Here is an 18,342-nt window from a genome sequence, read left to right on the forward strand (position 1 = left end):
TATAATTTTAAAATTTTATTTTATACATAAAAATATATACTTTGATATAATTTTTAAATATTTCTTATACTTTTTCATAGTTTTTATCTTTTAATATATTATTTCAAGTTTGAAACTTAGAATAATGAATGGTTCAATAATGAAATGTCAAATTTGTCTAAGATTATAGTCCACAGATGTTGATAATTATAATAAAACTTAAATCAAAATCAAATTAATACTAATGCAAAAAGAAAATCAATTCAACACTAAGAATGACAATAATATTGAATATTTGTTCTTTGGTTTTACATTGGTTTAGACAATTCAAACACATAATCTAATTTTAATTTCCTTTAATATTTAGTCATTTAACATTTACTTATTAAACTTATTTTAGCATGATCTAGTACTTTTAAATTATGATCATTTTCATTATGACTTGTTAATTTGCAATATTTGTTTTACGTGATTTCATTATTATTATTATTTTGTTGGATATTTTAGTGTCATTACCCATATCATATTTTGTGTTATTTTCTTAAGAAACACCTTAGATAGTTGTGTTTTGGTAGGACTAAAGAAATATTTGAAGTACAAGTAAATTATATGTTTGTATGAATACTTTACCGGAAAAACTCGAAAATCCGAAAACCCGAAAAAATCCAAAAAAATCCGAGGTTGAAAAATCCGAGTTTATTGGGTTGGTTTGGTTTATAGATTTAAAAATCCGACACAAATGGTTTGGTTTGATATTTGAAAAATCCGAACCAACCCGGCCATGTACACCCCTAAGCAAGAGTACTTTGCTTGAAGTTTCTTTTGAGATATGATGGAGGCTACGTCTCTCGATTTGATAAAAAATAAGCGATGTCACAACTGAATAGTTAAATACACTCGAATAACTTATTTTTTTCCAACGTCTAGAATTTTGTGTGATGAAATTCTTTATGCATTGGAGAGGATTATATAGGGATTCTTGTGAAAGATTTACAATCCTTCCATAAGGCATAATAAGGTGAATTTGAAAGAAGAAAATCTGATTTGGGTTAAGATATTTCATGTCCATTTTGAAGCCACACCAAATGGAAGGATGAACCAAAGAGTTAAGGAAAGAAGAATATCTTCATTGACTTGGATACCAAAGGAAAGTTAATATTCTTTTTTATTTGATTCAAAATCCAATCAATTTTCTTGTTTATTTTTTACACCTTGCAAGGAAGATCACACGGAAAAATAATGTTACTACTCACTAGACCCATCTATTTGAAATCAATATAGAGGGTCCCCGTGGTTGTCGAGCAAGAATGTTTTAAAAAAAAAGTGAGATCACTACAAACAAATAATTTGTAGTGACCTAGTTAGAATGCGACGACAAGAAACAAATACTCTTGAAGTCTCAACAATGCATTCATAAAGACTTCAACTCTCATCGTCAAATTCGGCAAGCCTACACGTAGAAAAGTCTCAAAAAATGAAAATGCATTCATGAAGACTTCAACCCTCGTCGTCAAATTCGGCAAGCCTACACGTACATAAGTCTCAAAAAATGAATACACATTCATGAAGACTTTAACTTTCATAGTCAAATTCACCAAGCCTACACGTCGACAAGTCTCAAAAAATGAAAACACATTCATGAATACTTCAAGTCTTGTCGCCAAACTTCGACAAGCCGACACGTCGACAAGTCTCGAAGTAAGGGGCATTTGTAGATACATAAATTGTATTGGGTTAAATTCATATGAAAATTGAATTAAATCCATGTTCGTTTGGGCTGAATGATTAATTTGGGCTAAACAAATAAATAAGTCCATCTTATTAAATCCAAATACAAGGTTCATTTCACCTTGAAGCCCAAACTCATGCCACATGTCACAGTGACTAGGCATCCAAGACCAATAAGGCGATGCCACGTGTCCAAATGAGGTGGTAGTCTCAATCAAGTGCAAGAACCAATCACAACATGCCAAGTGTCAAAATGACATCCTTTGGCCAATCATATGCAACCTTGTCCACCCCCCACAACTATAAATAGGGGATGGACATGACATTCTAACGACATCAAGAAAACTCTTCAACAAGCATTATGTAGTTGGAGAAAGCTACAACATCAACTACATAGCTCTTCGAAGGAGTGATCAACGGAGTTCTTCCGGAGATCGACTTGAAACGACGAAGCGCTTTCTTATGTTCCCGGAGATCAAAAACATCTCAAGGAAGTCTACATCATCTAACAATTCGAGAAGTATGCTACTGAAGACCCTCGAATCTTGGAGAAGCTTAGGAGAGAAGATTCAAGAGAACAACATAATTATACTCACAACGATTCATCAATAAAAATAACATTTTCTTTTATTTATTTTGCTTGCAGTTAATTTTTAGCGAATAAGGAAATTTGTTGCGAACAGTTATTAACCTAGGCGGCCTTTCATTAATGATTAGACTAAAACAACACACTTAATTTAACTAGAAGTCAAATGCATTTAGTTGAATAATAAAAAATAAAAAACCAAACAAGCTACATAACTTAAGGACTAAAACTGTCCTTTACCCAAATTAAAATGTTCAATTTGAAAAAAGAGAAAAGTCTAGGGAGTATTTACCATAAAATAAATTACACTACACAACAAATTAAGACTATATTTTTCTGAAATAGCAATAGTTTTAAAAAATTATAAAATATTGTGATCGTTTAATATTTAATATTAGATACACACTAATATATTTATCATTCGTGCAAATACAATTAAACAGATATATTGTATACATGTGGATACACTTATCAAAAACGAGATACAATATATTTCACTATTATAATGTGTGTTGATATAGTGTATTTCACTATTACTATGTGTATGATTGAAATATATTCCGCTACGTTTTGAAACCAGAATGCTACTACAATTCATAACAAATCAAAATCTCGCTATGTTTCATAATAAGGAACACGAAACTATAGCTATATACAACAATTTCTCAAAAAACTATCATCTCCAAAAGAAATTGTAATAGGAAAAATTACCTAACTACACATCCTTTTTACCCTATTTTCTATTATTCCCTACCATTCTAAAATTTTTACAAAACCCCCTCTTTTCTACAATTTCTCTCACTTTTCTGGATACATCACTATAAACTATCACCTTGTGATTTTTTTTCCTTTTTTCACGCCTAAAGTCATTCCATGGTATTACCAATTATCCCCATCACTCTATTTTTGAATTTTAAATATTTTCTCTTTCCGATTTATCGATTGCAAGTTATTGAAAAGACTATCTCATCCATTTTTCCAACTCCGCCACAAATCCTCTTAGACCTCTCCCAAAACCTCTCCCTCTCCTCCTCCTCCACCACACCAATCACTATCCTCTGTCAACCTTCCTCCAGCCTCAACCTCCATTTCCACCCTCACCCATCCATCACCACGTGTTCCATCTTCATCTGTGACATTGACATCGAACCCAATACAAACTTAATAAACTTCGCTTTCAACATCTGGAAATCCAACCCAGATCGCTTAATTGGATTCTTTGTCGGATCTCATAACTACGACTTAACCCATAAATCCTGGATCTACACAATGGAAACCTAGAAAACTCAATCATGTTAGCAAAATTCATGATCTTAAACATAGAAGGGTTTCTTCATCATTTTTTTGTTTCAGTAGATCATATTGTTGATTTTTTTCCTAATTTTTTGTTGTTCATCCTTTTCTGATACATACGGGTTCAGTTTTTTTAATGTAACTAGTTGCTTTTGTTTCTGAAATTAATGCATAATGCCTTCGTTTCATCATTATGATACATTACAATTTTATCAAGAGTTGGTGGTGGCTTCGGTAAGGACTTTGGGTCGAGATCCATGGGACATCGTCATTGTTGAAAGTGAAAAAGTTACAAGAATTGATACAGAGCAAAGGAGAAAGTGTGGAAGGATTTCTTCATCATTCTTTTTTGCTTTTAGCAGATCAAATTGTTGATCTTTTTTATTTTTATTTTTTGTTGCTTTATCTTTTAATGTCTAGTTGGTTTTGATTATTAAATTAAATGTATAATTCGTTCGTTTTTCATTTATGATACATTACAATTTTATCTGTACAATATATCTTTTTCAAATATTAGTTTTGATACATAACCCTAATTTATTGAAATACAAATTTGTATGTATCATGTTCATAGTTATGTATTGTATACACAACTATTACAAATTTAATTATATTTTACTATCAGATACATACGCTCAACCTTATTCAACTAGAAGACTATATATATGTAGACACTATCAAATATTACCGTTGATACATAGACACTAATGTTTTATAACAAAATCAGTTTGTATCATATTCATATTCATAGTTGTGATGTATCGCATGTTGTTAAGTATCCGCAACACTGATTTATAACTAAATCAATGTATATCATTTTCATAGATTTTTTTAACCATATAAAATTGTCGACTTTTTTTTTGAATCTGTTACGATTTGGGAGAGACTTGAGAGAAGAAAATTTGAAATTTGAATTGTTTGGACCTGTTATTTGGGAGAGATTGACATCAATTTGATTTGTATGATTTGGGAACTGACATTTAATTTTATATTTAATTTCCTTTTTAATGTCAAAAAAGTAGTTGTATAATGTATCAAATGCGATGTATCCAGAAGAATGTGATGTATCTGGATAACAACATTTTTAGGGGGGGGGGGGAGACATAGATTCCCTCCTAAACTTGTCCCAAAAAGTCAGTTACACGCTTAAACTATCATGGTGACCTATTACACACCTGTACTACTCAAAAGTGAATTTATTACCACCTTGAGACGTGTAGCACCATTCTCACAGTATGTGGTGTATTACACTCGCTGTCACATCAGTGCTACATTAACTTCATGTCAAAAAATATTTTTTTTTTCTTTTCTTTTCTTTTCTTTATTAATTAACTTTTATTTTGTTAACTATATTTTACTCTAATTAATTCCTAGTTAATTATTTTAATTCTCTAATAATTATATCTTCTTCATCACTAAATTCACCCATTTCAATTCTCATCTCACCGGAAAAATCATATCCGGCCACCTTCACTATCGATTCGTTGTTCTTCACCACCACTATATCACCTTCAATTCTTCTTCTTCTTTGTCACCCACCATCAAATATCACCACCACCATTATCAATATCGATTTTTTTCTTCTTCACCACCTTCAATTACCTTTTTAAATTTTGGCCACCCGCCACCCATCACCACCAAACCCATAAAGCTGTTATCACCATCAAACCCAAAAATTGATTAACAATCAAAGTTTCTTTAACAAAGTAAAAAGAATAAAATGAAATAATAGAAACAATCAACTAATTATTCACTAATAGATCTATAGGAATCAACCTAATTGTGAATAAAAAAAATTTATGCTTTAAGATTGCGATAAAAAAATAAAGAAGTGTGATAAAAATAAAGAATGAAGAAGAAGAAGACAATGGGTGGGATGTGAAGAAGAAAATGTGTGGGGGGTGGGGGTGGAAAAAATGATTCTAATTATTTTTTTTACTTTATTTTCAAATTGACGCGCTTATGTTTTATTTTGTTTTACACGTCAATTTTAAGGGGTAAGAAAATTCACTTTTGAGTTGTATAAGTGTGTAATAGATTACTATGATAGTTTAAGCATGTAAGTGACTTTTTGGAACAAGTTTAAGGATAAATTTGTAAATTGAAAAAGAATAGGAATATGATGTAAATTTTTTACTTGTTACACTATGAGATTCTTAAAATTTTTTACATTGTAATATGAAATAGGGAAAACTGTACATAATGACAAACTATTAATTCAAATTAAATGGTATAACCACACTTTGATTTAATTGTGCCCTGTAGCAAACTGTTTGCCAATCGCCTCTTTCCCTCAAACTCTCGCTCGCCACTCTCCCTCTCTCGCTCGCCTCTCTCGCTTTATACAAACAAAAATGTATAAATTGTGTTTCTGTTTGTATAAAGCGAGAGAAAATTGTATATACACATGCAAATACATATATCTTCGTCCTATACACTGATAATTATATAATACAAATATTCCCCTATCCAGTTCTCTTTTGCCTTTCTTTCTTTCTCGCTTTATACAAACACAGATTATACAAAATACAATGTATAATTTATGTTTGTATAAAGCGAGAGAGAGAACAATATTTGATAGACAAACATTTTATTTCGATTCAATTGTATACAAATTCAAATTTTATACAGTTATACAAACACATAAAATTAAATTGAGAGACTCTCACCGATTTATACAAACGAGAGGCTGACAACAATTTATACAAATGGCCTGCCAGCGAAATTATACAAATCTGAAGAGGAGCAAGCGAATTATACAATTGCTTCTTTTGTATTTATGTACAGCGAAATAGCCTAGTCATAGCATGTTTTCTATGGAGCGCAATTATGCAAAGTTTGCTATAACATACGAATATGAATTTTGTGTTTGCTATATGTGAAAGTTGTTCTATGAAATACTCCCCCAACTGTCTGTCTGTAACAGTCGAATAAGGCCCATAAAATATTAGGCCCCAATTAGTCCATCATTTCGGCCCATAGATGGAATGTTAGAAAAATAAATACCCTTAGTAGCGTGAGGGCATAAAAATTTAGTGTTGCAAAGAGAAGACCTCGCCGCCTCCTTCTCTCTGCACTGTAAGTCCTTTCCTCTCATTTCCATTTCTCGCATGCTTTGATGTGTATAATCTCTGTTCATAGCAGTCTTCATCATCCGTTTTCATGTCCTTGTATGCGTAATAGCTAGTATTGATTCGTAAAAACGCTTTCTTCCTTCTATGTTGTTTACCAGTTATCAGTATCAAGTCATTTTCCTTAGATTATCTATTGAATAACATCATAGTAATCATCTTATTTTCTTTCTTTGTGAATGCTTCTAGCTTTACATCTTGAAATTAAAATAGTCAGGTTACAAATAGCTATTAGAACATTTTAGAATAGAGATCTATGGCTAAAACCTTCGAATAACGAAGGCCTGATGTTAACTAGTAACTACTAAATCAGTGGCCACTCTTTTGATGATTGAAATATTGTTCAAAATAAGATTGTTATGGTATATGTAAGGTTTTATGAAGGGATATTTGTAACCTAAACCTTGAGTGGACATCATATTGCCTTAATCTATTTAAGAATTATGTTTACGCCAGATGACAAATATCATGAGAGCTTTTAGTAACTGTCTCGTTAAATTGTCACTAATATCTCAATCTATTATTTTTGCTCTGGATATAACAGATCTATAACTGATTAAGTTGCTTGATGTGATAGTTGGATGTCAATCTTTATCAAGTTATTGTTGCTTGTTTATTTTCGTTAATTTGGAACATACATGCATTTACTTGTATATTTGTTCTGCACATATCTTGTTTCACTAGCTTGTATTGTTGCTTTGTGTAATAAGCCTGACATGAAATGGTACTTTGATTTAGTTGTACACTATATTTTGTTTTAGAATTACTCCTTGTTTATAAGTCTAACAATTAGATATCTTTTGAATAAACTTCACGTTTTGGTTGATGTTTAATATTTGTTGGTGTGTCAAATGGCAGGAACAAAAAGTAATTTGTAGTTACATTAACAGCCATTCAAGATGGTGAAGTTCACGGCTGAAGAGCTTAGAAGGATTATGGACTTCAAGCATAACATTCGTAATATGTCTGTTATTGCTCATGTGGACCATGGTAAACAACTTAACTACTATTATTAACTCTAAATTCTTCCTTGTGAAATTGTTATCCATGTCAAATGAAAATGGAACTCTATTGTGATCACATGGTATCAATCTTGACACACCTTCCATGTTTTTGGGGTGGTACAATTTGCTTAATATTGTTTCATTAGATTTCTTCTCCTCTGCTGTTTCCATGGAACAGATACTTTGATAATAGTGTATCATCTATGGTTTAACTATCAGATGATGAGTTGGAGTTTCTAATTTCCATGATATATTTAATCTGACAGGAAAATCTACCCTTACTGATTCTCTGGTGGCGGCTGCTGGTATCATTGCTCAGGAAGTTGCAGGTGATGTCAGAATGACAGATACACGTGCAGATGAGGCTGAGCGTGGTATCACCATCAAGTCCACTGGTATTTCACTTTACTACGAGATGACTGATGAATCCTTGAGGAACTTCAAGGGAGAGAGAAATGGGAACGAGTACCTCATCAACCTCATCGATTCACCTGGGCACGTCGACTTCTCATCTGAAGTGACTGCTGCTCTTCGTATTACTGATGGTGCGCTTGTTGTGGTTGATTGTGTGGAAGGCGTCTGTGTCCAGACAGAGACTGTGCTCCGTCAGGCCCTTGGTGAAAGGATTCGTCCTGTCTTGACAGTTAACAAGATGGACAGGTGTTTCCTTGAACTTCAGGTTGATGGTGAGGAGGCCTATCAGACGTTCCAAAGAGTTATTGAGAACGCTAATGTTATCATGGCTACATATGAGGATCCCCTTCTTGGTGATGTCCAGGTTTATCCTGAGAAAGGTACCGTTGCTTTCTCCGCTGGGTTGCATGGGTGGGCTTTCACTCTCACCAATTTTGCCAAGATGTATGCTTCCAAATTTGGCGTTGACGAGTCTAAGATGATGGAAAGGCTGTGGGGTGAGAACTTTTTTGACCCTGCCACCAAAAAGTGGACCACCAAAAACAGCGGGACAGCTTCGTGCAAGCGTGGGTTTGTTCAATTCTGCTATGAGCCAATCAAGCAGATTATCAACACTTGCATGAATGATCAGAAAGATAAGCTCTGGCCTATGTTGCAGAAGCTTGGTGTAACCATGAAATCTGATGAAAAAGATTTAATGGGCAAGGCACTGATGAAGCGTGTGATGCAGACCTGGCTTCCTGCAAGTACTGCTCTTCTTGAAATGATGATATATCATCTTCCATCTCCTGCCATAGCTCAAAGATACCGTGTGGAAAACCTGTACGAAGGACCCCTTGATGATGCTTATGCCAATGCCATCAGGAACTGTGACCCAGAAGGCCCACTTATGCTGTATGTATCCAAGATGATTCCAGCATCTGACAAGGGTAGGTTCTTTGCTTTTGGTCGTGTCTTTGCTGGGAAGGTTTGTACTGGTATGAAGGTTAGAATCATGGGTCCTAACTATGTTCCTGGTGAAAAGAAGGATCTATATGTTAAGAATATCCAGCGAACTGTTATTTGGATGGGCAAGAGGCAAGAAACTGTCGAGGATGTTCCCTGTGGTAACACTGTTGCCATGGTTGGTTTGGATCAATATATTACCAAGAATGCAACATTGACCAATGAAAAGGAAGTCGATGCCCACCCGATCAGAGCAATGAAGTTTTCTGTCTCACCAGTCGTGCGTGTTGCTGTTCAGTGCAAGGTTGCATCTGACCTTCCCAAGCTTGTTGAAGGGTTGAAACGTCTGGCTAAGTCTGATCCTATGGTTGTTTGTTCTATTGAAGAATCTGGAGAGCATATTATTGCTGGTGCTGGAGAACTCCACCTTGAAATCTGTCTGAAGGATTTGCAGGATGACTTTATGGGCGGTGCTGAAATTATAAAATCTGATCCTGTTGTGTCCTTCCGTGAGACAGTCCTTGAGAAGTCTACTCGAACTGTGATGAGCAAGTCCCCTAACAAGCATAACCGTTTGTACATGGAGGCTAGACCAATGGAGGAAGGGCTTGCTGAGGCTATTGATGACGGACGCATTGGCCCTAGGGATGACCCCAAGGTTCGTTCCAAGATCTTGGCTGAGGAGTTTGGTTGGGACAAAGATCTTGCAAAGAAGATTTGGTGCTTTGGTCCTGAGACAACTGGTCCCAATATGGTGGTGGATATGTGTAAGGGAGTTCAGTACCTGAATGAAATTAAGGATTCTGTTGTTGCTGGTTTCCAGTGGGCTTCCAAGGAAGGTGCATTGGCTGAAGAGAACATGAGAGGTATTTGCTTTGAAGTCTGTGATGTTGTTCTTCATTCTGATGCTATTCACAGGGGTGGTGGGCAAGTTATTCCCACTGCTAGGAGGGTTATCTATGCTTCTCAGCTTACTGCCAAACCCCGCCTGTTGGAACCCGTTTACCTCGTGGAAATTCAGGCTCCGGAGCAAGCCCTCGGTGGTATCTATAGTGTTCTGAACCAGAAGCGTGGACACGTGTTTGAGGAGATGCAGAGGCAAGGAACTCCTCTTTACAACATCAAGGCTTACCTTCCTGTTGTTGAGTCTTTTGGATTTTCAGGTACCTTGAGAGCTGCTACTTCAGGTCAAGCATTCCCACAATGTGTGTTTGATCATTGGGAAATGATGTCATCCGACCCATTGGAAGTTGGCTCACAAGCTAATCAACTCGTCCTTGATATCCGCAAGAGGAAGGGTTTGAAGGAACAGATGACCCCTCTATCCGAGTTTGAGGACAAGCTGTAAGCTTGTGGAAGTTTCAACTTGGCAGAGGTTTTTGATGGACACTTTTGCTTAATCGGATCTGCATTAGTTTTGTTTTACATTTTTCTGTGTTATGACAGATACACGTGCAGATGAGGCTGAGCGTGGTATCACCATCAAGTCCACTGGTATTTCACTTTACTACGAGATGACTGATGAATCCTTGAGGAACTTCAAGGGAGAGAGAAATGGGAACGAGTACCTCATCAACCTCATCGATTCACCTGGGCACGTCGACTTCTCATCTGAAGTGACTGCTGCTCTTCGTATTACTGATGGTGCGCTTGTTGTGGTTGATTGTGTGGAAGGCGTCTGTGTCCAGACAGAGACTGTGCTCCGTCAGGCCCTTGGTGAAAGGATTCGTCCTGTCTTGACAGTTAACAAGATGGACAGGTGTTTCCTTGAACTTCAGGTTGATGGTGAGGAGGCCTATCAGACGTTCCAAAGAGTTATTGAGAACGCTAATGTTATCATGGCTACATATGAGGATCCCCTTCTTGGTGATGTCCAGGTTTATCCTGAGAAAGGTACCGTTGCTTTCTCCGCTGGGTTGCATGGGTGGGCTTTCACTCTCACCAATTTTGCCAAGATGTATGCTTCCAAATTTGGCGTTGACGAGTCTAAGATGATGGAAAGGCTGTGGGGTGAGAACTTTTTTGACCCTGCCACCAAAAAGTGGACCACCAAAAACAGCGGGACAGCTTCGTGCAAGCGTGGGTTTGTTCAATTCTGCTATGAGCCAATCAAGCAGATTATCAACACTTGCATGAATGATCAGAAAGATAAGCTCTGGCCTATGTTGCAGAAGCTTGGTGTAACCATGAAATCTGATGAAAAAGATTTAATGGGCAAGGCACTGATGAAGCGTGTGATGCAGACCTGGCTTCCTGCAAGTACTGCTCTTCTTGAAATGATGATATATCATCTTCCATCTCCTGCCATAGCTCAAAGATACCGTGTGGAAAACCTGTACGAAGGACCCCTTGATGATGCTTATGCCAATGCCATCAGGAACTGTGACCCAGAAGGCCCACTTATGCTGTATGTATCCAAGATGATTCCAGCATCTGACAAGGGTAGGTTCTTTGCTTTTGGTCGTGTCTTTGCTGGGAAGGTTTGTACTGGTATGAAGGTTAGAATCATGGGTCCTAACTATGTTCCTGGTGAAAAGAAGGATCTATATGTTAAGAATATCCAGCGAACTGTTATTTGGATGGGCAAGAGGCAAGAAACTGTCGAGGATGTTCCCTGTGGTAACACTGTTGCCATGGTTGGTTTGGATCAATATATTACCAAGAATGCAACATTGACCAATGAAAAGGAAGTCGATGCCCACCCGATCAGAGCAATGAAGTTTTCTGTCTCACCAGTCGTGCGTGTTGCTGTTCAGTGCAAGGTTGCATCTGACCTTCCCAAGCTTGTTGAAGGGTTGAAACGTCTGGCTAAGTCTGATCCTATGGTTGTTTGTTCTATTGAAGAATCTGGAGAGCATATTATTGCTGGTGCTGGAGAACTCCACCTTGAAATCTGTCTGAAGGATTTGCAGGATGACTTTATGGGCGGTGCTGAAATTATAAAATCTGATCCTGTTGTGTCCTTCCGTGAGACAGTCCTTGAGAAGTCTACTCGAACTGTGATGAGCAAGTCCCCTAACAAGCATAACCGTTTGTACATGGAGGCTAGACCAATGGAGGAAGGGCTTGCTGAGGCTATTGATGACGGACGCATTGGCCCTAGGGATGACCCCAAGGTTCGTTCCAAGATCTTGGCTGAGGAGTTTGGTTGGGACAAAGATCTTGCAAAGAAGATTTGGTGCTTTGGTCCTGAGACAACTGGTCCCAATATGGTGGTGGATATGTGTAAGGGAGTTCAGTACCTGAATGAAATTAAGGATTCTGTTGTTGCTGGTTTCCAGTGGGCTTCCAAGGAAGGTGCATTGGCTGAAGAGAACATGAGAGGTATTTGCTTTGAAGTCTGTGATGTTGTTCTTCATTCTGATGCTATTCACAGGGGTGGTGGGCAAGTTATTCCCACTGCTAGGAGGGTTATCTATGCTTCTCAGCTTACTGCCAAACCCCGCCTGTTGGAACCCGTTTACCTCGTGGAAATTCAGGCTCCGGAGCAAGCCCTCGGTGGTATCTATAGTGTTCTGAACCAGAAGCGTGGACACGTGTTTGAGGAGATGCAGAGGCAAGGAACTCCTCTTTACAACATCAAGGCTTACCTTCCTGTTGTTGAGTCTTTTGGATTTTCAGGTACCTTGAGAGCTGCTACTTCAGGTCAAGCATTCCCACAATGTGTGTTTGATCATTGGGAAATGATGTCATCCGACCCATTGGAAGTTGGCTCACAAGCTAATCAACTCGTCCTTGATATCCGCAAGAGGAAGGGTTTGAAGGAACAGATGACCCCTCTATCCGAGTTTGAGGACAAGCTGTAAGACATGTTTGAGATGGCAGCAAATATTTAACCTGCTCAATTGGATCTGCGAAAGTTTTGTTTTGCATTTATCATCTATCTGTTTGGATAATTACTTCGATCATTTTGTGTTGTTGATTAGGATACTAGCTCGTAAGGTTGTTGTTGCAGAACTTATTACATCTATCTTTTCTTTTCCATGGACAAAACTGTTTCTGTCGTATTTTATTTTAAGATGTCATTTAGTTCAAAAAATAGTTTCTTAGCAAGTGCGATTGCAAATATAATGAAATAATTTCACTGTGTAATTGGATTAATTATGCAAGTGTTTCATGTTGACAGGAATTAAATTTGCACGATTAATGTGTTTCACTTGTTATGCACGATAATCGCTACCGGTGGAACAAACATCCAATTCCACTTCTCTTTTGTGCTTAATTTTCAACATTAAATCACGTTGAGCTTTTTCATTCTTTTTTTATGTTTTAAAAGCTATTTTGGCTTAACCAAGTAAATTTATCTTATACCAATACAGATTCCAAACCAAGCGTTCCGTTCTTTTCCTTCTAGGATGCACAACAACGAGTATAAATATATTACGTTGTTTGTTTGATGTTTTTCCTTGGTAAAATTTTCTGGGTATGTGGTATTTCTTTGGTGGCTGAGTTTGATGTTTTTCCTTAATAAAATTTTCTGGATATGTGGTATTACTTTGGTGATTGAAAGCTTTTAAAGGTACAACTTTATTTTGAAATCATTAGAATTTTATTTTTTAAATGAAAAATATGAACATTCTGCCGTTATAAAAATAACTCATGTATACCCTACTTTTACAAAAATGGTTCATATATATCCTTTAATCTAACGAGTGAATTTTTTTAATTTTTAATGTAGGGGTATATATGATCTTTTTCACGAGTTTTTGTGGCCAAAATCATCCTTAAACTATATCCTAAACTTGAACTACATCCTTAAAGTATCATTTTTAGCAGAAAGAATACTTCAAGTATTTAAAAGTGAACAATTTTCATCCTTCTACTTGAATTTATCAGAAAACTAACAGATCCCACAAAAATCAAGTCATCCCTTCGTAATTATTATTCTAAGATACGCCTAAAATTCTATTGCGAACTTTTTCGGTAATTGAGTTTAGCATTATGCAAAAAAAATTAATTTGATAGTTCTTTTTCATTTTTTTTCATGTAATTTGGTATTAAAAATATTAGCAGTTGAAAATATGCTTCTTCTCAATTGAATATGCTAGAAGCGGCGTTTGTTGGAGACTTCCGCTTCTCCGGTGTGTTCTTATCCAGCTTCTTTCCGTTACTAAATGAGAAAAAGGAGACTTCCGCTTCTCCGGTGTGTTCTTATCCAGCTTCTTTCCGTTACTAAATGAGAAAAAGAGCAAATCATGTATCCTCACACCTTCAAAACATTTTTTGTTTCCGTAAGCAATAGTGTCTAAGATTTTTAATATTTTTTTCAGGAACTATTTTTAGCAAGTAATGAAATTATGCAGGAAAACTTTTGTTGATAGTCACGTGAACTGCTCATGCTTTTGTAGTATCCCTTAGTTTTTTGACGATATCTAACAGAAGGATGAAAATTGTTCACTTTTAAATACTTGAATGATGTTTTCTGCTAAGAATAGTACTTTAAGGATGTAGTTTAAGTTTGGGGTATAGTTTAAGGATGTTTTTGGCCAAAAACTCTCTTTTTCACACATGATTATTTTTGACTTCTTTGATTATTATTCTCTCTTTTTTTTTTTTCATTTTTTAGTGTAAAAATATGAGAAATAATAATTTAAAAAGTGTGAATGGAAAAAGAGAAAATAAAGTTAAACTAATTTTTTCGGCTATTTAGTAATTATTATTTTTTGATTTTTTTTTGGGCATATTTGATAAATTATACAAGAAATTTGACCAACAAAATAATAAATTCAAATTAACCGTTGAATCAAAGAAGTAAAAATCCATACGTGTGAGAAAGATTAAATTTAATACATCTCTTTTGAGTTCCATAACCCCATTATCCATTGACTCTGCCCTCTTTAACACACAATTTAGCATATCCTCAATCCTCGAGCATGCCGGATCACTCATACTTGGTTGGCTGACTGGGGCTTTAGTCTTTTGTGGAGGTACATACAGATTTGAGCTTTGATGATTGTACCTCTCGTTTATTCTCGCATGATACCTCTCACGTCACTCTCGATCTCTTCATTGACCATCATGATCTCTCCAACCTTTATTCTTTTTCAAAGGATGCCAAAGCCCTTGATTAGTGCCTTGGTACTCCGGTCGAGAAAACATTTATTGACTCGTCATATATCTTACCTCTTCATCAAATGAAGCACAATCAATCTCTTCTTCATTAGATAACATCGTGTGACCCAATGGCATTCACACTTTTTATTCCGGTGCCCAACATGTGCTTGACCAAGAGTTTTACTTGTGTCATCATCTTTGCCATTTGTTCTTCTCTTTCTTTCTCTTTTCTTCTCATCTCATTCGTCATACTTGTGGCAGCTACACCCAAAGGCTGCTCGATGTCTCTAGTTTTCCATGTCCTATTTGTCTTGATCATTTGACCAAGGAGGACAGTTGCTAAGGCATAAGTTAGGTCCATAATAGAATCTCTATCTAAGTTTATTGTTATGGACTTGTTGACCTCATCCAAAGAACGGTAAAAATATTTTGTAGCAGAACTTTATTTGATAGCCCATAATTTAGACATAACAAGACCTTTTTCTTGAATCTCAACCACACTTTATGAATTGCTTCTCTCGATGGTTGATGAAAATTGTTAATCTCATCCCTCAACTGCAGTATGCGTAAGGGTGGAAGAATTATATAAGAAAAGAAGTTGTAAGCTCAATCCATGAATTGATTGATCTTTGGGATAGCTCCTTATGCCAAATAGTGACTTCCCCCGTTCAGAGAAAATGGAAACAACCCCAACCTTCTGAATTCTTGAAAGATTTTATTTTATTTTATGCAGTAAACAAACCCTAATGAATATTTGGAGGTGGTTGTTAGCATCCTCGCTTGCCTTTCCACTAAAAAGACCCTCCATCTAAATAAGGTGTAACATAGTACTTGTAACATAAAAGACATGATTTGATACAATAGATCGATGGTAGGCGGATGACTCTTGTTACATCATACCCTAAGGGTTCCTCCTCATCGTTTGCAAATTCGACCATACTTTTATTGTCATTAACGTGGATCATCATTTCAGTTGTCTCAACACAACAACAAAAAAAATACCGTGCACAAAAATTTGAATAAAAATTCAACTAAAAGAAATCGCTAGCTAGTTCCCGATAGCGACACCAATTTTTAATATCGCTCAACTACACCTCGCGATTGAGGTATAGGCGATCGTTTGCAAAATCAATATCCAATTTAGAAGCCGGTGTTTAACTACAAGGACCGGTAGAAAGAATTGCATTCTAATTGATTGTCCTTGCGATACTAACTATCACAATGTCTTCAAATGAGAATGCAAAATTGAGAAAAATTTGGAAAACACAATCTTTGATTTGAATTTCAAGTAACAGGATCATGAGGTCAACACAATAAAGGTTTCAACAAGATGAAAACGTCTAAGGGTGTGTGCAATAATGATGGGGTTTCAATCTAATAAGCAATGACTAATCAAATTAATTGATACATAGATAGTCTTTGGTCTATACTACATTTAATATTCTCTCGAACCCATGAATATGTATTTCTTTGGTTCTTTCAAATTCCAAGACTAAGCAAACAAAATGCCAAACTTGAGTTGGTTGGACTATCCTACCTCTACCCTTAAATAATAAATCAATAAGATTAGACTATCTCTAGCTTTAATCTAATGACCAATGTCTCAAGTCGTCACTAATAACGTCTTCCCCAACCTTATTTTGTTGTCTTAAGTCAAAACAGAACTAGAGAATTCAACCAATGTTTGCAACCATTGACTTTTAGATTAAAGCTTTAACACAATAATAGATCCATGTAATACAACTAATTTTAGAACTATTTAATCACTACCCATTGAGATTTACACCAACATCATGCACATACGCCACTAGCTAAAAAAATTAGCTACTCATAATAGGGAAAACGAAGATATACCAACAAAGAAATACTTCATGAAATAAGAGTTGCATTTTATTGGGTGATAAAAGACCTATCTTCATTGTAACTACCACTTTTAAAAACAGATGACCATTGATACAAAGTTCTCTTCAAAGCGCCGCCGCACCGACATTGACCTAATACCTTCACGTAGGGCCATTCCGGCCACTGGACAACCTTCTCTTGGGGCTGGCCAGTTGAACCTGTTACAAGATAGTAGTTTTTCACCGCTTATATAGAATAACACTGGAAAGAGTTCTCGATTGAACAATCTGAATTTGCCTATCTCGCATGAGTTGTTGACTAACGATAATCGTCCCTTAATTAATAATTATGCTAACGCACTCAAAAATCATAGCAACAGTCAGGCCCAAAAGGCTGGAATTAAGCCTATCCCATTGAAGCAACTCCAATATAATAATGGGATTTCAAGAATTGTATGGACAGAAGAGGAAGTGGATAGAATGAATATTTTGGAGGACCTTCAATACGCCGTCGTGGGAAAATTTTCTTCTGGGTGGCCGGAGCTGGAAGAACTCCGTACATGTATTCCACGACAGTGTAATATTAAAGAGAAATGTAGAATAGGCCTATTGAGAAATAAGCATGTGCTGATCAGGTTTGATCAACAAGATGACTTCATAAACCTGATGTCAAAAGGCATATATTCTATCCTGGCCAAGGACGGTTACTCATATACCATGAAACTACTTATATAAGATGCAAAATTTAAGGTCGAGGAAGAGACGACACATGCTATGGTATGGATATCCTTCCCGAATCTAAAGCCCACATACTTTGTGAAGAAAGCCTTGTTTTCAATTGCAGCCGCTGTTGGGAAACCTCTTCATCTAGATATGACTACAATCAATAAAACTAGGCCTAGTTGTGCGAGGGTCAAGGTGCAAGTGGACCTACTAAGTGAGTTCCCAAAGCATGTAGAGATGAAGATTATTAATGAAATGACAAAGGAGTCTAGGATGGAAAACGTTAAGATCCAATATGATATGTTACCCAAATATTGCAAACAATGTAAAGTGCAAGGTCATGAAGATGAAACATTGTCACGACCCAAGCCTAGGGCCTAGACGTGACCGGCGAATGGGGAACCCGAAGGAACCCCAAACAAGCCTCATAGCGTATCATTACACATCCTTGGTCGCGGAAGCAATTAAATGACCATGAGCAATAAGCATAATCAAAGGGGGGAAATCGGGACTAAGGGAGCAAGAGAAAAAAAGAAGAAATGATACATAAATATCATAGATAAGTCAAACTCAAGCATAATACACAACTTGTCCAACACCACCTCTAAACATAGGTACTTTAGCGGGGGCCAAGACAAACAACT

General features: G+C 36.3%; 2 protein-coding genes across 2 annotated transcripts; both read left to right on the forward strand.

Annotated features, from left to right (window-relative positions):
- Nucleotides 1–6,592: 6,592 nt before the first annotated feature.
- Nucleotides 6,593–10,520, forward strand: LOC102596007 (elongation factor 2). The gene is made up of 3 exons (XM_006351526.2): nucleotides 6,593–6,664; nucleotides 7,576–7,707; nucleotides 7,988–10,520. Exons 2-3 carry the CDS (start codon nucleotides 7,617–7,619, stop codon nucleotides 10,426–10,428), a joined length of 2,532 nt encoding a protein of 843 aa, XP_006351588.1. The 5' UTR covers nucleotides 6,593–6,664; nucleotides 7,576–7,616; the 3' UTR covers nucleotides 10,429–10,520.
- On the forward strand, nucleotides 10,520–13,181 carry LOC102595666 (elongation factor 2-like). The gene has a single exon (XM_006351525.2). The coding sequence runs from the start codon at nucleotides 10,520–10,522 to the stop codon at nucleotides 12,884–12,886; it is 2,367 nt and encodes a 788-aa protein (XP_006351587.1). The 3' UTR covers nucleotides 12,887–13,181.
- The last annotated feature ends 5,161 nt before the right edge of the window (nucleotides 13,182–18,342 follow it).

Source organism: Solanum tuberosum, unplaced genomic scaffold (assembly GCF_000226075.1).
Source record: "Solanum tuberosum cultivar DM 1-3 516 R44 unplaced genomic scaffold, SolTub_3.0 scf00135, whole genome shotgun sequence".
Classification (NCBI taxonomy): Eukaryota; Viridiplantae; Streptophyta; class Magnoliopsida; order Solanales; family Solanaceae; genus Solanum; species Solanum tuberosum.